The following is a 24,431-nucleotide window of genomic DNA, read 5'->3' as shown; positions in this document are numbered from 1 at the left end:
CACTCATATGGAGGACTTCATTATCTAGGATCAATTGCCACTTTCCACAATATACAGATATATTTTCTAAATCGTTTTGCATTTTTTGCTCTCAGATTGTTCCTCAGATCGTTACGAAATCATTTATATAGATAAGGAACAGCAGTGGGCTTATAACACTACGTTGGGGAACGCCAGAAATCACTTCTGTTTCACTCAATGACTGTCAGTTATAAGGAACTGTGACCTCTCTGACAGGATATCACGAACCCAGTTAGCTAACTTAGATGATATTCCATAAGCACCCAATTTCAGTAGAAGCCGCTTGTGTGGTACAGTGTCAAAGGCCTTTTCGAAATCCTTGTCGGTAGCACTCAACACTTCGCGCTTCACAAGAATGATGTTTTCTGAATCCGTCTTTACTGTGTGTCAATAGACCGTTTTCTTCAAGGTAATTAATAGTCCTCACACGCTATATACGTTGCAAAATCCTACTGGATATCGAAGTTAATAATATGGACCTGTAATTTACTGGATTACTTCTTCCACCGTTCTTGAATATTGGTGTAATCTGTGCTGCTTTCCAATCTTTTCATACGGATCTTTCGTCCAGCGGACGGTTGTATAAGGTTGTTATGTATGGAGCTGTTGCATCAGCATACTCTGAAGGAAACGTAATTGGTATACAGTACGGACCGGAAGACTTGCTGTTATTAAGTGATTTAAGTTGCCTCACAAATCGGAGGATATCTGCCTCTAGGTTACTCATGTGGATAACTGTTCTTGATTCGGATTCTAGAATATGCAGAAAGAGTTTAAAGATGTAATTGACAATGAAACAGGATTAAATCACGAATGTCGACAGACGAGATTCCTTGTTTTGTACATCAAAAAGCACTTTGTGCTAAATTTGCAGGCCTTTGGCACATGGCGAAATTGGAAGAAAGCATAGTATAATTGCTAAAGTCACACGCATCTTCCGTTTTCAGCTGCAACGGTTTTCAGTGAAACTGAACGATTCCTATGGAGACCTCATATCGTACTACAAAGTACGTAGGTTATGTTGAGACACATACCTGGAACGACTTCAAACTTGCTACCGTTTAATTTTTTGACGGAAAAAGGAATGCAGGAACGAAAATGAAAACATGTGTAATCTAGTGCAGATTTCACATTTTAACTGGACTTCACTGTACACTGCCCACAGTAATGCACTGCAAGGTAACTTTTTCCTCATTTGATGGGGATGCATTTAGAAAGAAAATCGCGTTTCTGGAACGGACACATTCCGACAAAGACAGTGAAGTTCTCTAAGATCACTGGTGTTAAACAAAATACGAAGTTTGAAGAATACGTTGTGGCCTAGAAAGAATTACAAGGGTAGTTTTATGAAGTTTTTGAGATTTTTAAAAGTTTTTTACATTAGCGCTTCATTGCGTATTAATACAGGTTACGTAACATCAGTGCTCTTGTGCCAAGTTATCCTCTTCCTTTCTGTAAATTTTTCTGTCAAAACATGTATAGCAAATGTGATGCTTGCTGTAGAAATCTGAAGGCGTGGATGTGAAGACCGTGTAGGTTATAGTTTATTGGGGCGAATGTAGCGGCGAGGAAACTGGGTAGATAAGACGTTATCCATGGCAACGTACGTTGAACAAGAGGCAAAAATTTGTGCCCTTGAGGCTAAATTAGAAAATGAGGACTTGAAATTATGTAGGCTAAGGGAAGAAACAGGGACGGGAAAGGTAGTAGCAAAAAGAGAAACTGTTGAAAAAACTTCGAAATTCAGTTAGTAAATCACTTTAGCTTGCTATCTAAAGTAGTGGAGGAAGGGCCTCATCTAGATGTAGTTGAATGTATTTTGAAGCAGAATATTAGCTTCAAGAAAAAAGACACGTAGGGATCAAATCAGAATAGGAAAAGAAGAATATTGCTTCTAGTTAACAGTCAAGGCCAGGAGCTTCAGGAGGAATTAGGTGCAGCGTACCAGCTCACAAGTTTTGTGAAAACAAACGCTAGGGAGATCAGGTAATTACAGTTTGGGCAGCAGGAAACAGCCTGCGGTATGAATCCAAGCTGTACTATTGCGAGAGACTTGGATGAAATAGCAACATGAACTGGCCACACAAATGTGGTGTTTGTGGAGGTCTTTCAGCGCCATGTTCGGTCCTGCGTAAACACTGCTGCAAGGCGTGTTAACACTCTGGCTTGCTATCTGAAGTAGTGGAGGAACGGAATGTTCCAGATACCCCCAAAACCTCACACATGCGATGTTCCTGTTGACACTACTGGTAGGTGAGGATACACTACGCATGGCCTGCACCTAAATAGGAAGGGGAATGATAAGTTAGCTTGTCTATTAGCAGATACTTTAAGAGGGAACCTCAGTCACACGAAGGTGGTCCCTGTGGTTAATGGGACCAGGTAGACAGGTTTTTTATGTTAAGGTCAAAGTCCTAACAGGCAACATAAAAAAAATAGAATAAAAGAAGCTCCATGTACAGTAAATAGGGATGAAGCCAAGGGTAGTATCAACTTACTTCATGAGAATATCAGGGGAATAAAAAATAAAGTAGATGATCTGTTAGCATATGTGGATGACCTCACAAATAACAATGGGGTTGATATTCTTTGTCTGAACACCATGTAACTGTGGTGATAGATAGTGTCAGTATAAATTAGTATAATTTAGCATCTTACACTTCCAGATATAGCATGGATAAAGGAGGGGCTGCCGTTTACATAAAACAAGGATATAAGTTCAAAACTGTAGAAGTAAGCAAATTTTGCATTGATCAGCACTTTGAAGTTTGTGCATGTAAACTAGAGCTAAATAATGTAGTGTTGATGTTAGAAACAGTGTACAGGTCCCCATTAGGAGATTGGGAGCTACTCATAAAAAAGTTTGACTACCTATTACGCTGTCTGTCAGACAAAAACGGGAAGTTACTAATCTGTGATGATTTCTGTGTAATCTTTCTAACCAGTTCAGATGGGAAAAGTGTAAGTGTTATTAATTGCATATAACATAGAATCAGCTATCAATTTCCCTATACATATACCTCAAGGCAGTAGCGCTCTAATAGATAATGTATTTGTGCAGCAAGAGGGTGTAAAACTAACACATGCTTTTCCATTGATAAATGGATTGTCAGCCCATGATGTACAATTGATTAAATTAGAAAACACAGCAAGGTGTACAGTTCGGAAACCATGAAATAAAACTGTAAGGTTGCTCAACCCAGTGTTTATTGAGCACTTCAGAGAAAATTTAATAAAAGTTAATTGGGGAGATGTATATAATCGGCCAAGTGCACTTGTGCCTGGGCATGGCCCGTGAGCCCATGTCTTGGCCACCCCATTTCTACACTCCTCGTTTCTTTTGTAATTCCTGCAAACACTAACACCCGTACTCGTACTGGTAACTAATTTAAATACAACTTACTGGTGAATTTTGCTTCATGGGTATTAGGCCACTGTCCATGGCATATTTCTCTGCCTTGGTCTCCTAAATGTGTAGGCACCACCAGAGACACCACCAGAGGCAATAAACAATGACACAACCCTAACTTGTGGAAACAGACCTATCCGAGATTTCAATTTTGATGTATGCTAGAGCTTCTAGCAGATAAGGGCAACGCTACAATGCTCATGAAATAATGAACCTACTGCAGAAAAACTTGCGTTGTATTACAACCAGGAAGGTACAGTGAGATTAAAAGCAATCTCCCAAGATCAGTACTTAGGGAAACCCATCAGCTAGTAAAAGCCTCTTTGATTTTTCTCACCAACTAGAAATGTCTTCTAAATCAGAACTGGTCCCATCAAGATTGTGTGGTATACCAAATTCACAAACCTGTCATTCCATTAAGGCCAGTTGTTAGCGGTATGGACTGCTCGACAAACGTGACTGCCAAATACCTGGACAGTCTTCTACAGACCTCTGTAGCAAAAAAAGACGTATAAAAGGTTCAGTTCATTATACAAAAAATAGAATCCTTCATGTACATCAGATATTAGCCCATTTAGACATTCTATTACTGCTTACTGTAGTTGCTCTTAATAGAACGATGTCAGATATGGAATTTACACTCTTAGACAAAAAAAGGAACACTCCGTGAAGGAAATATCCGAAAGATACAGCAAGTAGCAGTTGTGCTGTACATGAGCAGACAAACAAGTGGATGACTTATTCAAGAGGGAAGCTTAACAAGTTAAGTAAGTCAATAATGCGTCCTTATGTAAGCAATTTTTCATCTTGACATTGATTGACAGAGTTGTAGGATGTCTCCCTGAGGAACATCATGCCATATTTTGTCCAAATGCTGCGGTAGATCGTCAAAATCCCGACCTGGTAGGACGTCCCTGCCTGTATCGCTCCAATTATTCTCAATTGCGAAGAAGTCTGGCAACCTTGCTGGCCAAGGTAGGGTTTGGCAAGTCTAAAAACAAATAGTAGAAACTCTCCCCATATGCGAGAGGGCATTATTTTGGAAAAAAAGTTAGCCAAGAATGGCTTACCTTGAAGGCAGCAAAACGGGGTGTAGAACAGCATAGACGAACTGCTGTGCTGTAAGGGTACCACAAATTAAAACCAAAGAAGTCCTGCTGTGAAAAAAAATTACACCCCACACCATCACTCGAGGTTGTCAGACCATATGCCGGACAACAATAAGGTTGGTATACCACGACCATCTGGGGCATCTCCAGACGCGACTTCGGCCAGGAATCTCATTGACTGGAACAGTCTTCTATGATGAGCCTCACTTCTAATTGAGCCCCAATGTCCAGCAAAGATGTTTCTGGAAACGCCTTGGAAAGTGGGGGGGGGGGGGGGGGGTTCCAACCTGACTGTCGCCTGCCATAAGTCCCAACATCCGAGAGTGATGGTCTGGGGTGCCGTTCACTTACATAGCAGGACTTTAGTAGTCACCCACACAGCAGAGCGATACATCGATGATATTCGATATTATACGTCCAGTTTTGTTCTCCTTCATGCCAAGCCATACTGACATTATATATCAGCAAGGTAATGCCCGACCACACACACACAATGAGTGTTTCTATTGCTCGCCAAACATACCTTGACTAGGACAGGCACCAAACCTCTCCCCAACTGACAACGTTTGGCGCATACTGGGCAGGGCACTCCTACCATCTCGGGGTTTTCATGACTTAACCTGCCAGCTGGACACGATTTGAAACGATGTCCCTCAGGAGGACATTCAACAGCTCTGCCAATAGATGCGAAGCCGAATAACTGAGACGGACCAAAGCATTACTGACTTCACTCAGTTTGTGAGGCTCTCCAATAAATCATCCAGTTTTCTGAAACTGTATTCATTACAACATTACAGGAAACACACTCAGCACAGTTACAACGGAGTTCTATATGTAAAACTGGAAGGAACAGCTCATCAGCCCAGCAAGAAAAATCACTATCGTTGGTTTTGTTATATTGATGATAGAAAAAGAGAAAGAAGTTGAAATATTTTAGAATGTACAGCTACTTAGAAAATCCACATATGTTAGGCACAGAAGGTCTGCAAAAACCTCACTCACACATGTGGATACATTCACAGAATTTCCAGTCATTGTCCCAAACTCAAAAGAGCAGTGATGGGAACATTGGTGGGCTGGGCTTAAATAATGTGTCACCACAGTAGTTGGAGGAACGCTCCGACCATTTAAACACTACTTTCAGAATAAATGATTAATCTGAGAAAGAGATGAATAGGGCAATAAGTCCATAAAGGTATGGAGCTTCTCATGAAGAAGAACCAAAGATTTACTCCCATTCGTAAAAGCAGTCATGGTTCACATGATCAGAGTACGAGGAATACATAGTATTGATGCAGTGTTTATACCATTTACGAAGGAGCGTGAATGTTTCGAACACTGTAAATAATGTACGGCCAGCACTTGCCACAGGAGGAATATATAAATTGTCTTGCACACACATTGAAGCACACATGTGTAGTACAAACAGAAGTAATGATTTCTTGCTTAAGGAACAGAAGAGCAGTTGTCATCTGCGAAATAGCAATAAATCGGCAGTTGCAGAACATCCACTGGGACCAGGGAAACTAAAAATTCGTCTCTGCGATACGGAACCAATATTACTGTGCTTGAATTTACAGAGAGGGCATTCAAATTCCAAAGCACGAAAGCAACTTTAACGGAAAGAAGAATGAGTGAAATAAGACGAGCTGCTGGCCTCAGTGCTGAATACAGAAACCAGCGCCAAGTGTTCCCCAGCAGAAGCTCGACAACACACGCACTCGTGACTCTACGCTCTTAAGCAGCCGTCTGATGACATCACAGCCCGACTGTGGCAGGGATCCGAACAAACAGTTCAGCTTGTAGAGTTTATAGAAGTTTCAAACTGCTGCCTGAGCCTTTATAGCCTCTGAAGATGTCTCCAGCATTTGGAGACGAAACGTTAGAGACCTTTCCATTTTTTTTTGAGTCATCTGTCTTCTCATTCGTTTGATGTGGTCCACTACAAATTCCTCTCCTATGCCAACCTCTTCACCTCAGAGCAGCACTTGAGACCTACGTCCTCAATTATTTGCTGGATGTATTCTCCATTTTCGTACCATGGAAGTCATTCCCTGATGTCTTAGCAGATGTCCCATCATCGTGTCCATTCCACATATTCCTTTCCTCTTCCATTCTGCGCAGAACCACCTCATTCCTTACTTTGTAAGTTGACCTAATTTTCAGCATTCGTCTGTAGTACATCATTTCAAATGCTTTGATTCTCTCCTGTTCCGGTTGTCCCACAGTCCATGTTTCACTACCATTCAAGGCTCTGCTCCAAATGTACATTCTCAGAAAATTCTTCCTCAAATTAAGGCCTATGTTTGATACTAATAGACTTCTCTTGGTCAGGAATGCCTTTTTCGCCGGTGCAAATCTGCTTTCGATGTCCTCCTAGCTCCATACGTCGTCGATTATTTTGCTGCCTAGGTAGTAGAGTTCCTTAATTTGATATACTCCGTGACAATTAATCCTGATGTTATGTTTATCTCTGTTCTCATTTCTACTACTTCCAATTCCTTTCGTCTTTCTTCGATTTATTCTCAACCCATATTTTGTACTCATTAGACTGTCCATTCCATTCAGCCCATCATGTAATTCTTCTTCACTTTCACTTTCAGAATAGCAATGTCATCAGCAACTCGTATCATTCATACCCTTTCACCTTGAATTTTAATCCCACTCCTGAACCTTTCTTGTATTTCCATTACTTCATCGATGTACATACTGAAAATACGGGCGAAACACTACATCCCTGCCACCATCCTTTTTAATCCGAGCTCATCATTCTTGGTCATCCACTCTTATTATGTCCTCTTGGCTTTTGTACATATTGTGTATTACCTGTCTCTCCCTACAGCTTACCCCCGTTTGTCTCAGAAATTCTAACACGTTGCGCCATTTTACATTGCTCAACGACTTTTTAGGTCGACAAATCCTATAAACGTAATTTTATCGTTCTTTAGTCTTGCTTCTATCAGCGACAGCAACGTCGGAATTGCCTCTCTGTTGCATTTACCTTTCCTAAGGCCAAATTGATAGTCATCTAACTCATCCTCAGTTTTCTTTTCCATTCTCCAACATATTAATTCTTGTCTTCAATTTGGATGCATGAGCTGTTAAGCAGACTGTTCGATAATTGTCGCACTTGTCAGCTCTTGCAGTCTTAGGAATTGTGTGGATGATATTTTTCCGAAAACTAGACGGTATGTAGGCGGACTCATATATTTTACACACCAGCATGAATAGTCGCTTTGTCGCCAGTTCCCCCTCCCCCCCCCCCCATTGATTTTAAACATCCTGATGGGAAGTTATCTATCCCTTCTGCCTTATTTGATCTTGTCCTCCAAAGCTCTTTTAAATTCTGATTCTATTACTGGATCTCCTATGTCTTCTAAATCGACTCTTCTTTCTTCTTCTATTACATCAGACAAATCTTCCCTCCTCATGGAGGCCTTCAATGTACTCTTTCCATATATCCACTTCCTCCTCCTATTTTGACGGTGAAATTCCCACTGCACTCTTAATGTTACCGACCTTTGCTAACAATATCACTCAAGGTTGCTTTGACTTTCTTATGCGATGATTCAGTCCTTCCAACAATCATTTCTTTTTCGATTTCTTCACATTTTTCAGGCAGCCATTTCGTCTTAGCTTTCCTACACATCCTGTCTATTTCATCCGTCAGGACTTGCATTTCTGTATTCCTGAATTTCCCTGAACATTTTTGAAATTCCTTCTTTCGTCATGGGTAATAAAAGAATTACTTCAGTTATTTTTTTTATTTCCCATGGCTTCTCCGCAGTTACTTTCTTTGTACCTATGTTTTTCTTTCCAACTTTTATTATTGTCCTTTTCAGAGATATCCATTCCTCTTCAAGTGGACTGCCTACTGGGATATTCCTTGTTGCTGTATCCATAGCCTTGCAGATCTTCAAGAGTATCTCGTCATTCCTTAGTACTTCTGTAATTGACACATTTGCGTATCGATTCTTTCTGACTTATCTCTTAAATTTCAACGTACTGTTTATCATTACAACATTGTGATATGAGTCTATATCTGCTCCTACGTATGCCTTACAATCCACGATATCTTTTCGGAATCTCTGTCGGACCATGATGTAATCTAACTGTAGTTCCCCATATCACCCAGCCTTTTCCATTTATACATCCTCCTCTTGCGATTAATATTCGCTATTACTAGCCGAAATTTATTACAGGACTGAGTCTTTCTTCTCTCTCATTCCCTATCCCAACCCCATATTCTCCAGTAACCATTTCTTCCACGTTTCTCCCTACAACTGCATTCCAGTCTCCCATGAGTAATGGAGTTTCATATCCCTTTACGTCCTGTATTACCCTTTCAGTACCTTCATATACTTTTTGTGTCATCTTAAGCTTCCGACGTCGGCATGTAGTATCTGAACTATCGTTGTCGGTGTTGGTTTGCTGTCGATTGTGATAAGCGTAACTGTATCACTGAATTGTTCACTGTAACACACTCTCTGCTCTACCTTCCTAAAGAATCCTACTCCCGTTATACTGTTTCCTGCTACTGTTGATATTACCGTAACAGCAGCCCATAATACGACAGTCCCGCCCCGCAGCAGCACCCATGGATAGAGACCTGCACCGGTGCCTGGTCACCTACACAGCCTTTGTACGACGATCCCCAGTCGACGTTCGAAACCTGTGCTCGCCGGTTGGCACAAGCCCACTCCACTGATCCTGATTCCGTTTCACGTGTCCCCTTAGCCAATTTCTTCGCACTCCAAGGTACTAGGTAGTTTTTTATTGCTGTTCGTAGTGGTCGCCTAGTGACCAAATTCATTGTGTGAAACTGGCTACTTACTGATTGTGTCGACGAGCCTCCGAGTTGACACCAAACTGAGGGAGTACTTTTACAAATAGAGACTCCAGCAAAACACAAGCGGAACTGAGCCCTCAGAGTTCTACCTCCATGATACGGAGGTACACAGGCAGTCATATGTGCCTCTGGATAGGACCAAAATTTCCTGGAGCTACTTCCTTAATTACCTTGGTGCCTCCCTCATCCTGTCACTGTCATTTATGCAGCACTGCGCGGACCTGTGAAAGTCGTTTGGTTCTATTCTATATCAACTGCACTACATTCCTGCAAAAAACTGGGGAGCAAATGCAGACAAAAAGACAGCGCTGCAATTTCCCTTGGTTATTGAGCTGTTGCATATTGTGCTAAAGCGTTAAAGAGCCATGTTTACTATTAATGACATTGCTACAACAGCTCCCACTTAGGGGTTGCTTGTTCTGTCCAATTTCGTCCCTGCTAATCTCACAATCAAGGATGCCAAGGCGCTAATTCCTAAGACAGAGTGCTATAAGAACTCAGTCTAACTGAGTTAGGTAGCGTAGTATGGTCTTTCTTGTCAAGAAAGATCAAGATTCAACCTCATCCAAATGGCACAAGAGAGACATAGCAACGTCTTGAAAACGTGCTATTATAGTGGAAGTGCTGCTCGTGATTATGGCGCCAAGGAGCAGACGGTGAGCCATGTTGTGGGGGAGTGCCCAGTCCATGCCTTTGAAGGCGGTCTGTCGTGCTTGTCCAATCAGAGTTCTGCCCGCATGTTTGTATATGAATTCTTGTTTTTCATCCGAAACCATCAGTTCACCAGAATATGTTAGCAGACTCGCATACCAGCCGTAATTTACGCCAGAATTCCTGTCTGACACATCGATTCGTCTCTAATAGGCTGGCGACCTCTATCAATGGGTAACGTAAAAGCTGGAGAAAGGCAAGTTGAGTTTAGTTTTCACTATTCTATTCTACTAGATACAGTCAAGTTTCAGAATGTCATCTGTCACATAAGCTGACTCCATTTTATTTTGAAAGGTTGAACAACATGGAATGGAACATGACAACACTGCAAACGGATGATCTGAGGCATCATATCCTGTCCCAGTCAGCGCATGCTGTTCGGCGCATCGAAAGAGCCACGGTCGGCAGGGTGAATTGCGAGTGGTGGCGTCAGGTTTGGTTTCAGTGGAGGGATAAACCTGGTGAGTATATTATTTGGAAGTTCGTTATTGTTAAATAAAGCGTAATGTGCTCATTTAGGTTTTCTATAAAAACTCTCGTCGAGGCTTATGAACACATGATAATGGAGCTGCACCACATTTGAAAATTCAGTCCTAATAACAGTGCATAGAAATAAAAACATAAGAACTAAATAATAATCACACTGGAGAAAAGAAACAGTTGTCTAATCACAACCGATTGCATCTAACAAGAGAAGATCACCAACCTGGTCTCACATACAAAACGCACACTTGCAAGGTGTGAGCCCCAGCTGTCTATGTCGCGCGGAGATTTGGACCACGATTATGACTGTACACAGTTAAGACCTTCTGACCACACAGCTTTTCAACGCTCGTGTTCGACTTGTTTGTGGCACGCTCCACTGCGGTCACCCATTGTCGGAGCTCGAACTACTGTACGGTACGGTGAGTAAGAGGTTCGCGTTTATAGAGCCGGTCAACCGACAAGCTATAGTGTGGCACCTCCAGGAGCAGTATATAGTGACGGTCAAATTGCCACGTTTAAACGTCAAAGCTCGCGACAGTTGTGACCGGTAAGCGTCTTTATATGTGGCTATTCGACTAACTCTTACACGAGGCAAAAGAAACTCTATGAGCGTATCTTTGTGCTACTATTTGTACCTTGCGATTTAGTTGCGGCAGTCATAGAGAAGACCCGTTAAATGGAGAGAAGAATAGTTGATTGACGTTAGACTATTCCTTATGAGAGGATGGTGGTGACAATGATGACGATACCCTTTCACCACGATCATTTTCGTCAAACAACTTCATTGGCACAATGCGACGGAGACGTAAAATCACAACCTGACTGTTTAGGAAGTTTGCTTTGAAGAGGTAATATTGTCAGTTTTAACCTTGCCTCTGTCCGTAACAGAGATCTGTGTGTGTATGTGTGTGTGTGTGTGTGTGTGTGTGTGTGTGTGTGTGTGTGTGTGTGTGTGCGTGTGTTTTATAAAAAACTGCTGCAGAATATGTCCTAAAATATTACTAAACAGTGTTGACCATATATGCGCATGGCATTGAAATACTATCTGCTCATATTGCTTACCCGTTTTTCACGTTAAATAACATGTGTTCTACTTGAAGAACAAAGTTTCGAAACACATGGGGCAGACGTGACCGGCCCCACACACGTCTTCCCACACTTGCGACATGAAGCAGGTCTGAGGGCTCTGGACGTCTCCCCGCTGCACAGTACTCTGCACTCGTGCATCAGGCAGCTGCAGTGGGGCGGAGCCAGTGGCAGGCAACCTGCACGTACAGAACTTTAAAAACTCTGCATTCAAGACGTCTAAAATGAGTATTATCATAAGTATGGCCATTTATTTTAAGAGAGGGCGGGTGTTTGGTATCTAGGGTTGAGATCTTGCAAGTGTACGTTTTTCTCCTTTACAAAACAAGGTCGAGTTAGTTATGTTTATGTGGAAGGTTACAAGTAATAAACATGATCGTTGAGGACAGATTTCATTCGATGTCAGGTAAGGAGAGATCATGCTGACACAGGAGTAGAGCACACCACCTCTAGCCCTGACAAGGGCCTGAGTTGGCCGACAAGGAGAGTCCACGAGTCTCTCCAGTTGTGTCGTGTTCAGCTGACGTCACTCAACAGGTCCCGTAGAGCCGCCAGATCGCAGGGACGTTGAGACCGCCGCTGTCCACACCCTGGAGCCAGGCATTTGCTGTGAGGCTGAGACCGGATGGCTTAGCGGACATGTCGGGATGCGGCAGGACGGCTGAGTGTTCGGCAGTCCAGCCAGGAGCGTGTCCACGCGGTCTGTGAACACGGCTGCTGTCCTTGGAGCGTCCCCAGGATACTCAGCACGAAGGTAGCGCACAGGTCCCGATTAAAAAATCATTATGCGATGTGATGCGATCTAGACTGCTCGCTCACTAAACTTCAGCACAGATCTCTGACACGTGACGTTTTAAGACTCCCGTTCATTGTCGTTGTGATAAAAGTGACAGTGCAGGAAGGTACTGTAACTTTTCCGAAATTTTTAGACCTTTAATGCCATACGCTACAGAGCGTACGGGGATCCACTACACGATGCCAACCCCAGCAGAACAGACACTAAGAGTCGCAAGAAACGACAGAGCCCGTGTCCTTAGAAATAGTGTAAAGTGCGTTATAAAAAGTAGCGGAATTTGGCACGTCGTGTACATTTATTTACTTCTTTAAGCGTTTATTCCACCTGATAAAATTAAGGCATTAGTGCACTCTCTTACATATAACCTGACATCTCAATGAGTCAACATTAGGACATGCGAAGTACACAAGCAGCACACGGTAGTGATAACTATACTACTTCTGCTAATAACAACAACAACAACAATGGAGACACATAAGAACACACGTTTCTCTTGATGGGACATGCACAGCCGGCCGAAATGGCCGTGCGGTTAAAGGCGCTGCAGTCTGGAACCGCAAGACGGCTACGGTCGCAGGTTCGAATCCTGCCTCGGGCATGGATGTTTGTGACGCTAAACGATGTCAAAGTTAGCGTAAGGAGGGCTATGCGTGAAGCGTTCATTGAATTCGAAAGTGAAATTCTATGTACCGACTTGACAGAAAATCCTAGGAAGTTCTGGTCTTACGTTAAATCAGTAAGTGGCTCGAAACAGCATATCCAGACACTACGGGATGATGATGGCATTGAAACAGAGGATGACACGCGTAAAGCTGAAATACTAAACACCTTTTTCCAAAGCTGTTTCACAGAGGAAGACCGCACTGCAGTTCCTTCTCTAAATCCTCGCACAAACGAAAAAATGGCTGACATCGAAATAAGTGTCCAAGGAATAGAAAAGCAACTGGAATCACTCAATAGAGGAAAGTCCACTAGACCTGACGGGATACCAATTCGATTCTACACAGAGTACGCGAAAGAACTTGCCCCCCTTCTAACAGCCGTGTACCGCAAGTCTCTAGAGGAACGGAGGGTTCCGAATGATTGGAAAAGAGCACAGATAGTCCCAGTCTTCAAGAAGGGTCGTCGAGCAGATGCGCAAAACTATAGACCTATATCTCTTACGTCGATCTCTTGTAGAATTTTAGAACATGTTTTTTGCTCACGTATCATGTCATTTCTGGAAACCCAGAATCTACTATGTAGGAATCAACATGGATTCCGGAAACAGCGATCGTGTGAGACCCAACTCGCCTTATTTGTTCATGAGACCCAGAAAATATTAGATACAGGCTCCCAGGTAGATGCTATTTTTCTTGACTTCCGGAAGGCGTTCGATACAGTTCCGCACTGTCGCCTGATAAACAAAGTAAGAGCCTACGGAATATCAGACCAGCTGTGTGGCTGGATTGAAGAGTTCTTAGCAAACAGAACACAGTATGTTGTTATCAATGGAGAGACGTCTACAGACGTTAAAGTAACCTCTGGCGTGCCACAGGGGAGTGTTATGGGACCATTGCTTTTCACAATATATATAAATGACTTAGTAGATAGTGTCGGAAGTTCCATGCGGCTTTTCGCGGATGATGCTGTAGTATACAGAGAAGTTGCAGCATTAGAAAATTGTAGCGAAATGCAGGAAGATCTGCAGCGGATAGGCACTTGGTGCAGGGAGTGGCAACTGACCTTTAACATAGACAAATGTAATGTATTGCGAATACATAGAAAGAAGGATCCTTTATTGTGTGATTATATGATAGCGGAACAAACACTGGTAGCAGTTACTTCTGTAAAATATCTGGGAGTATGCGTGCGGAACGATTTGAAGTGGAATGATCATATAAAATTAATTGTTGGTAAGGCGGGTACCAGGTTGAGATTCATTGGGAGAGTGCTTAGAAAATGTAGTCCATCAACAAAGGAAGTGGCTTACAAAACACTCGTTCGACCTATACTTGAGTATTGCTCATCAGTGTGGGATCCGTACCAGATCGGTCTGACGGAGGAGATAGAGAAGATCCAAAGAAGAGCGGCGTGTTTCGTCACAGGGTTATTTGGTAACCGTGATAGCGTTACGGAGATGTTTAATAAACTCAAGTGGCAGACTCTGCAAGAGAGGCGCTCTGCATCGCGGTGTAGCTTGCTCGCCAGGTTTCGATAGGGTGCGTTTCTGGATGAGGTATCGAATATATTGCTTCCCCCTACTTATACCTCCCGAGGAGATCACGAATGTAAAATTAGAGAGATTAGAGCGCGCACGGAGGCTTTCAGACAGTCGTTCTTCCCGCGAACCATACGCGACTGGAACAGGAAAGGGAGGTAATGACAGTGGCACGTAAAGTGCCCTCCGCCACACACCGTTGGGTGGCTCGCGGAGTATCAATGTAGATGTAGATGTAGGTTAGTTAGGTTTAACTAGTTCTAAGTTCTAGGGGACTAATGACGTCAGCAGCTGAGTCCCATAGTGCTCAGAGCCATTTGAACCACTTTTTGGACATGCACAACTGTTGATACACATCCCAGTGATAAAATCAACTGCTGATGTACAATTTTGCAACTGTAGCAGGTATTGTCACTGATGACAGAAATTAATGTATGGGGTTTCATAAATTCCACATGCTTTGCTTTATATCAGAATACATATACTACAAAAATTATAGCTCTGCATCTTTAGGTAGACTTAGATGTAAAACAGTGTAACTGTTTCAAACTGTGGATGCATTACTTTTACATGTTTGTTCGCCTTTCTTTTAACAAATTACATAATGATAAAAATATCAAAACTTTACGTACTGCAATTACATAACATTATTGGCTTCAGTACAAACAGTCATGATTGCACACGACGTTTGGCCTTGGAGCGGAGTGGAAGAGAGGGGAGTCCCTTTCTCTCTCCCTCTGTCGCTCTTTGTTTTAATTCGCAACCGTCGGTAGCTACAGAAAACTCTCACTTCGCCAAGGGATGTATGCTTCGAAAAGGATCGAGGCACAGGAAAGTTCCACCTGAGGTTACGTCCTGGTGAGGCTCTTGTTAATACTCGTACATTTGTATTTATGGGAAGAATTTTCCGATTATCTACGTCTAGAAGTCGAAATCTATCGTTTTGTAAATCGTGTTCGTAGATTGTGTGGCACGCGTAGGGCCAGATATAGGCTCAGATGTCAATTGAATTGCGATGAAGAGTGGATAGGAGTTTAAGAGAATTGTCTGGAAGAATAAATGCGGAAAGGAGTGGGACACTGAAGTGGAGAGCATTCATGAAATGCCTCTGAATTTCTCTTGGGCTGTAGATACTACATTGATGAATACCACACAGGCAGTTCATTTGAACAGGAATGGACATCTATGAAAAGGGCATCACCGAAGTTGGACAGACAAATAACTGGCAACCAATGCTGTACAATCGAAATAAAGTCATGAGATGTTCAACTGAATATTTTATTAGGACATGTTACGCGTTTTGGGATTACACCCATTGTCAGACATATGTTACAAACAAGTACAAAACATAAGCGAACAGCATACTCAACACTTCTCAACGTTACAGAAAATGAGATGTGGTCATATGAGTTACATACCACAAACTTCAACTCCTTCCTACCCAACCAGGCGTTCAGCCTCTACAATTCAAAGAAAGTGTCGAGTAATATATGACTGCGGCTCGAGCAGTCTTGAAGCAGAGCGTATACTGACGCTAAACAAGTCAACCAGCACCGAAGTGCCCTCGGTAGGGGGTGCTGTATGGTCATGTGCTCCATGCATTTACATGTAATTTAAGAATAATTTACTCATTATATAAATCTAACAGGGTGTAATTACGACTAGCAGTCGGAATAGTACTTCTGTACACGTTAACACTAAAAGTTTCTTAATTTTTTTTTAAACTCCAAATTTTTTTACATTGCCATACTATGCCTATACCCAGTAGTGGCACTAAACACAACTCAAACCATATGTCAATATAAAATAAATAATAGGGAGAGGGGGGGAGTTCCTTGGTGAATAAACCTTTCAACCTCTCAAATCTCTAAAAGAATACCACCAAATGAAATATAACCAACATTATCCATCATAAACTAAACCCCTGTGATCAGCTCGCGTACGCAAACGTCTTAGGCGCCATCTGTTATAGCCAACGGCAACCACATCGGCGGAAGCCATCCGCCTATCGAGTTACAGCCAAGTGATACTCATGGGCCATGATTGCCCAAACAGAAGCCTTCAAACAGCAACTTACACCACTCTACCACATGGAAAAAGTTTAATGGTGAGAGGAAGAGCATTTTCATAAAATCCCAAAAGATACGTGGGCTATACCTCATACATTCCTTATATAAACTAGTGGCACGACAATTGCCCGAGTCCTACCTATGCTATCTGCATACCGGAGAGCTATAGATTTTTAAAAAACAAATACAAATACTAAAAGAAAACTTTAATCTAAAATCAATAAAATAAACCATGGTGTCACCAAAGAGCACCCAAAGGGCACAGTGGTGAACAAATCTGTAAATGCCAACCTATATGCCCATCTAACTTTCCCTGTATTACGTTAAACTAGCCAACCACTCGGCAAAAAACCTAGCTTATCATAACGGTATGTCGACAGAACACCACCAGCTCCTATAAAATACACAATCATACTTCTAATGAGGAGATAATAGATACCTAGTTCAAAATAGTATCCGTTCAAACAAGCCACAAAACCAGTTGTTCCCACCGGAAGCCTGTTTATTAAATACTGGGTGTGCAGCGTGCTGTATACGCGCGTAGATCTCCAGATCTTCAAAGTTATCTAAAATCTTCCCTCTAGGTTATAAATGCTGAATTCTTAGGCTATCTTCTATCACGGCCCGCTTTTGGCCAGTCTCCCTCATATGACACCCCAGCCCACTATTATTACTATAGTTATGTTCTGTAAACCTTGTGGCAAAATCCCTACCCGTCTGGCCAATGTATGTCCCAGCACATCCGCCACACTTAACTTCGTACACACCGGATTGCCTAAACTTATCTGTTTTCCCTTCGTCCGTATGTACTAATATTCCCACTAACTTCTTCCTTGTATGGAAGCTTACGCAAACGCCAGCCTCCCTGAATGCTCTAGTTATTTTTTGGCAACATGGTCCAACATATTCCATTGACACAATATTACTATTTAACTTTGGCGGCCGGACTGCCGCGTCTTGTTAAGAATTTTAGCTCCAAACTTTCGTATAAATTATTCCCAGTACCCGTTAGCCCGTCGTAAATACACCCTGTTAGATTTATATTCTGAGTATATTATTATTGAATAACATGTGAATGCAGCGCCCCGACACTCTTTGCGTTGTCAAGACTACGCCTGGTAGGGTAGGAAGGAGTTCAAGTTTGAGGTATGTAACTCATATGACCAGATATCATTTTATGTAACGTTGAGACGTGTTGAATGTGCTGTTCACTTATGTTTTTACTTGTTTGTAACATATGTCTGAAGATGGGTGTAATCCCGAAACGCGTAAAATGTGAAACGTCCCCTTAGAATAATTTATATAGACTGTGCTTAAACTGACACACAATATTTTTAGCGCAACGCAATCTGACTTTCAAAAAATCCCTACGAAAGAATGGCCCTGACTAACATTAACCTATACCTTTCACAAATCACTTACCTCACAAAAATCTTCGTTACTGGAACTATTGCAATACAGCGAGCGCCACTACTGCCAGCTAAATAAAAGATTCAAACTACGGAAGGCACTAACTACTGATAGGCATAGTTAGCAAATGAAAGATTTTAATAGAGAACAAACAATGTATTTACCTTAATAGTGTTGAAAAATCATAATATACATAGGAGTTCATGACATCCAGTCTTAAAAATTTCCAAACTCCGCCATTTCTCTCCCAACATCCACCACTGCTGGCGGCTCACATACACACACTTATTGATACAATGTTGGTCAAAAGCTAAAATTTTCTCACAGTCCATAAAGACAGTCCTCATCATTCATCACAGTAAAATTGCTGTGTTTTTCTCAAAGTCTGAGCAGTAGAATAAAATGCACACGGAAGTAGTGGATTTCCATGCAGTCTTGAAGAAGTAGTGTTGTCCTTCCAACGGAAAGACAGTGCTGACTCTCGACATGCAGACAGGTAATGGGCCACTACAGAGCAAACCTTCGAAGTTTTGAAAAATATTGGTAGGTAGGTCATCACAGAGTAGACCCACTGTAGTCCTGGTAGAGATTACGGTATTGGTGGGCCACCAGAGGTGCAGACCCACTGCAGTCCTTGTAGACATAATGGTACTGGTGAGTAAGCAAAGGTGTAGACCCACTGTAGTCCTTGTAGAGATGGCCAGCAGCCATCTGCTGCGACTGTGCAGGTGCACAATCACCATCGAAGAGTCTTGCAGACAATATAGAAAGTCCATAACCACCACTTGTGCACTCACAAAGTTTTTGGAATTGTCCTTAGAACCAGCAATGCTGTTATCCAGTCCCTTGCTGAATTTTTAACACACATGCAAACACTAACAGTCCCTACTTCTCACATATTGTCCACATACTACGACCAACAGAAAAATGTGCAGTGAAATGGAACTTACAAGTTACTTAATTTGATGAACTGGTGTCAATTACAATTTTATAACTTAAGAATACAATTACAAAGGTACAAAATACATCATTAAAGAACATAACAATACAGATACCATTTGTAGTACAGGCTTTACAAAAGAATCGAAATAACATATACATCAGTGTTACAAGAATTATGACATAAGTTCATACATAAAAGATCAGAATAACTTTTGAAACATCAACTTCACGCATGAGCATTAAAACAAAACAGAATAAATAACGTCTAAACATCTTTACAAAGAAAATAACATATTATTGGAAAAATTCCACAACATAACTCATATCAGCTAAACACATAAAGACAGGAAAAACACAAATATACAAGAGTACACAAACACATAGCAGAATAACACAAGAGGAAAGGGCAGGGTTTGTTTTCAGTGTAATATATGGTACTGCAGTCCAACTTAAACTTCATTCCATAGATCTTTCCTCTTATTTCAACATTTGTTTCTACCAAAAGAATCCTATCCAAGCATGCTTTCTGTATTTTTATGTTCACATATTTCTCACCTCATTATTTATTTTCCATTATCTTGCCTCATCATTTATTTCCAAGAAAATCCTACCTAAACCTGTTGTCCCTAAACCCTACTTTTTTGCTCATATCCTCTTTCAAAATACTTTTTTTTGGCCAAACCATTTTCTTATAGCTTCTCAATGCATTTTTTCCAATTCATCACAACTCGTTCTCTTATATAGCCTACCCCATCTTAAGCTAACTTAAATCTACTGAGCTCAGATGCTAAATTAAGAAACGAGGCAATGCAGCAGCACAAAACAATTAACACAAACAGTATTGATAAAAAATACAAATTGCAAAGCAAGCAGTATAAATTAGCAAAGCAAATGCAATATTACAACTAATATAAGGCAATGTGCAGCAAAAAAGAAAAATAAATTCGTAGTAAAACTGCCTTAACAGAGTAATGTAAAGTGAAATTTAGTAGCACTATGCCTGGCAAACAGCAGCAGCAAATGTAATAACTTATATCCAGACATGACATAGCTCATGCAGAAAAAATACTACACTAAAAATGGCCATGTTTAATACCAATGTCACATCTTAATACTAGAGTGATGCATCATGAGAACTTACACTAGCAGATAAGTTACCAAATCGTAAAAAAATTATTTATGCAATTCCTGTGAAGGGAAATGTCTATTTATGTGCCCTCGTTTTCTTGGAACTAGATCATAAATTTCTTATTGACTGGATCTGTAGGCATAAAATAATTATATTAGTACATCTATTAAATTTTATTTTAACCAATGCTGTAGTGCATCTAGAAACTAGATATTAAACAAATTGAGTAAATAAATACATAAAGCAAGCCATATGGCATTTCTGTCAACTAGCAGGACAATAGCCGTGAAATGTTTATCATCGTTTCATTAGGCATTTTAGTAAATATCATAAATTAAGAGCTCCACAGTATAATCATATGTTTTCAAGTTTGAGCGTGTCGTATTTGCGATGATTTCGACAAAGAAATGTCAATAGCGAGGATAATGGCCTTTTTTTTCTACCACCTATGCCTCTGAAAGGCACACACTAATGGCTTTTTTCCAGGCGGGTGGTACAGCTGGGCGTCCATGACGCATTACGTGCAGGTGGTCACTTAACGTTCAAACCGAAATATTTACGACAGCAGTTTCTGCTACAGTGACAGTCTCATATAAAAATTTCACAGGTCGAAAATTTACGTTACAAATGTGTAGAAACAAAATCCCGTAAATATAGCAGCGTCCAAAAAATTTTCGACAGCATAGTGATACATTCACCGTAGCATAATCAAATTAATCATATACAGTAGCATCATCTTATTGATCATAAACATACCTCAGCAGCCTAATACACATTGTCATCGTAATAATAACACCATAACACCTCAGCCAAATCTCAAAAACGTCGTAGCTTTCTGCAATAATTTCAAAACCTAAAAAAAATTCTCTGCTCATGTCAAAAGTGTCATCTACCGCAAACATACCCTAAAAATCATTATCCCATACCTAATACATCATTCAAAGCTCTCATAGTATCACAATGGTTCCGAAAAAATATATGAACAGTTCACAAAGTACAGACAAAATACAATTTCATAAGTGTGAAGTTATCCAACTGTGTAATTGCGCATAAAAAAACTTTTGTTTCTCTGTTAAATAATCAGATAGCTCTGTAATTCTGTGTTGGAGAAATATGGCACTGATGTGTAAAGTTGTATAAGCAAATACCATATTAGCTAGGGCTCCTTGTGCTTGCCACACACATGGTACACAAAGTAAGCATGTACCCCCCTGAGGACTAATGTAATTACACCCTCAGGTGTTACAGATGTCAATGTACTTACCTCATGATATACAAAAGTGAAATGCTTTGCGTATAGATATCTTAGTTATTACGCTTATTGCTGTGATGAAGAAAGTACTGTGCTGTAACGCATTGTTGTCCTACGGAAAAGGCTGTCTCCTTGTAGCTATATCGCAAAAGTTACTACTAAAACATGTTTTACTTTACAGAAGAATTCAGAAAAACTGTGCAGATATAAAACAGATACACCACAAAAGTATTATTGTAAATTGTCACTCATTAGTAGCGTCATGATAAAATCGTGTAGCTGTCACATAAACTAACCACTGTGTCATCTGGTATATCACATAAAGTACTTTAAAATCCAAAATGTATTTTCAGGTAAACCAAAATGTTGCATTAAAATCTCATTAGCAGTACTGGTAAATGTTCTAAGTATGTGAGCCTTATAGTAGTTACATAATCGTGCAACTAACAAGCAAGAATGTACACACACAATAACACTGTGTTGTTTGTTCGCAATAACAATGCATTCGTAATTGCTGTTTATATAAGTTCCCTTGGTTCTTGACTGGATATTTAACTTCAAACATTGTTGCATGTTAACAGATTCTAAGTCTGACAAAGCATACTAGTAATGTAAAGTAAGAAGTTGTACGGCAAAGACAAAGTTAAAAAGCAGATTATCTTTCAATAAACGGTTTTACATGTGAAATGTGGTGCAAGCCTTTACTCTTACTACTATGCAGAGCTCCAGCTTCAAAGGAATCATCGTGTGCTATATGTCGGTAAAGAATACTGGAATTTTTCTCAAGGTTAGCATCTATGTTATTTTTCTCTGAGCCAGCTGGCGCACGTGGCTGCCTGCGGTGCGAGTCATTGTCTGCTCCTTTGTTGGCGCGCGTTATTGGGATTAGGAGACATAACTTCTACAAATTCACCTTGTCGAGAGTGCCCTGCTCTGTTTGAATCCCGCCAGTTCTGATGAAATTCAGGTCTGTTGTTTTGTCGGTAGTTAACATAGTTTCTTGTTTGTCTGTCATGTGGTGGAGAACTTCTCCCTGAATCGTAACTGCGCACTGGCCCGTTGTGTCTAAAGTTATTCTGTCTCCCTTGATAATAATTATTTTGGTTCCCATATTGTCTGTTTCTATGATTGTCTCTGTGATTTTCATTACCGCGGCGAGGTGATCTTTCCCTGTAATTCTTACTACTGTGACAATGGTTGTCATATGGGTGGCGTCTGTTTTGGTCACCATTTATGTTGAAAGAATAGCCTTGTCGTGTATTATTTCTGTCATTGCGGAATTGTGACGGATGTGATCTGTAATTGTTGTGCTCCTGTTTTCGCATTCCGCGATTGTCAGTGTCAATTTCCAGTTCTTGTAACAGTCCCTGAAAAGCTTCAATGTCGTCTTTGCAATGTCCTGCTAAAATCATATGTCGTAAATGTTCAGGCAGTTTGATGAAGCAAATGCGGATGAGTTCTGAGGGGCTGTATGGGTTTGACAGGTACTGATTCTTGTGCAACATGTCTTCAAAATATTTCACAAGACTGGAAAATTCAGATTGTTCGAAATGTTTCATCATTATGATGCTATGTTTTACTCGGTCTTGTGTAACTTGACACCAATATGCTGAGAGGAAGGCATGATAAAAATCTCCTTCATTGTGGCAATCGTGAATGGTGAATGACCGATTGCATTCTTACAGCTGATTCATTCTCCAAGTAGCCACACATAAATTCTAACCTGTGCTCCAATGACCAGTTGGGAGGAAAACAATGAGAGAATTGATGGAGCCACGCTTGTGGATGAACGTCGTTACCAGAATTCTTAAATGTTTTGAATTTACGTGTAGTAATGAACAGCTTATAGTCAAAATCATCGTGTCGGCGAGTAGCATATCAGTCATTGTTTCGTCGTGTCGGCGGTTCCATCTCAAAATTCGGTGCACCTTGCCAATTTCTTTCATAACTTCCGAAATGCCCTGTGTTATTATTTTGTGGCTTTTCCGTATTTCTAAGTTCCTCTTCCCATGTTGGAGCGCGAGTGTCCTCTGAAATATGAAATTTTTGTATTACTTGTGCCAACTGATCTTGTACTTCCCGGATTTATCTTTTGTATTGCGTATTAATTTCATTCTGATTTTGTTTGAATTTCTTAATTTGTTCATACTCTTCTGTATCAGTGATGGCTACAGGTCTTGTGTCATTCAGATCATCATCTACCTTTGCAGATAAGTTAGTGAACTGATCTGAAAGTTCGGCTACTTTCTCCGATAGTGTACTTATTTCCTCAGTGTGTTTTTCTGAACCAAGTTTCAGAGTGTCCATTTGTGTTGAAATCGTATCTACTGTGTCCTTTAAGTTTTCTTGAGTTTTTGCAGGTTGCGTAACCGAATCGGTAGATGCAACTGAGTCAATTTTAGCTTGCAAGGTGTCGTGATTTTCATGAACAATAGTTTGCAGTTCTTTTATGGCTGCTTCGTGATTCTGTAATGCATTTTCATGACGCGAAAAAATTGGTTGGAAATGCTCACAAATTTGTGTTTTTACGTCATTATATACTTTTTGACATTTCGATTCGATGTTATGTAACTCAGTAGTTAAATCTTCACGTGTTTGTTCAAGTGTGGTGTCTAACTTTTGAAGATTTTGTTCCATTGTGGCTAACTTTTTAAGATTTTGTTCCACTGTGTCTAACTGTTGCTGTGTTTGTCTCTGGTGTTGTTCCATTGTGTCTAACTTTTGAAGGTTTTGTTCCATTGTGTCTAACTTTTGAAGATTTTGTTCCATTGTGTCTAACAGTTGCTGTGTTTGTCTCTGATTTTGTTTCATTTGCTGCATTAATTGCAATAGTAATGTATTAGTGTCTGGAATCTGTTCCTGTATGCTTTTCGGCCGTGCATTTGCACCGGCAACATTTACATTTTGACGAGCAGAAAATGTGTCTTGACTTATTTGAGAAAACGGTGAGGACCCAAAACCT

General features: G+C 40.8%; 1 protein-coding gene across 1 annotated transcript in view; it reads left to right on the top strand.

The window, feature by feature from the left end:
- The window catches only part of LOC126426455 (uncharacterized), a 125,014-nt gene that overhangs the window by 61,070 nt on the left and 39,513 nt on the right, over positions 1–24,431 (top strand). The window contains exon 7 of the mRNA XM_050088369.1: positions 10,394–10,560. Coding sequence (XP_049944326.1) covers positions 10,394–10,560 — 167 coding nt within the window. The remainder of the gene's footprint in view (positions 1–10,393; positions 10,561–24,431) is intronic.

Source organism: Schistocerca serialis, chromosome 11, assembly GCF_023864345.2.
Source record: "Schistocerca serialis cubense isolate TAMUIC-IGC-003099 chromosome 11, iqSchSeri2.2, whole genome shotgun sequence".
Taxonomy (NCBI): Eukaryota; Metazoa; Arthropoda; class Insecta; order Orthoptera; family Acrididae; genus Schistocerca; species Schistocerca serialis.
This window is presented reverse-complemented; position numbering and strand designations above follow the sequence as displayed.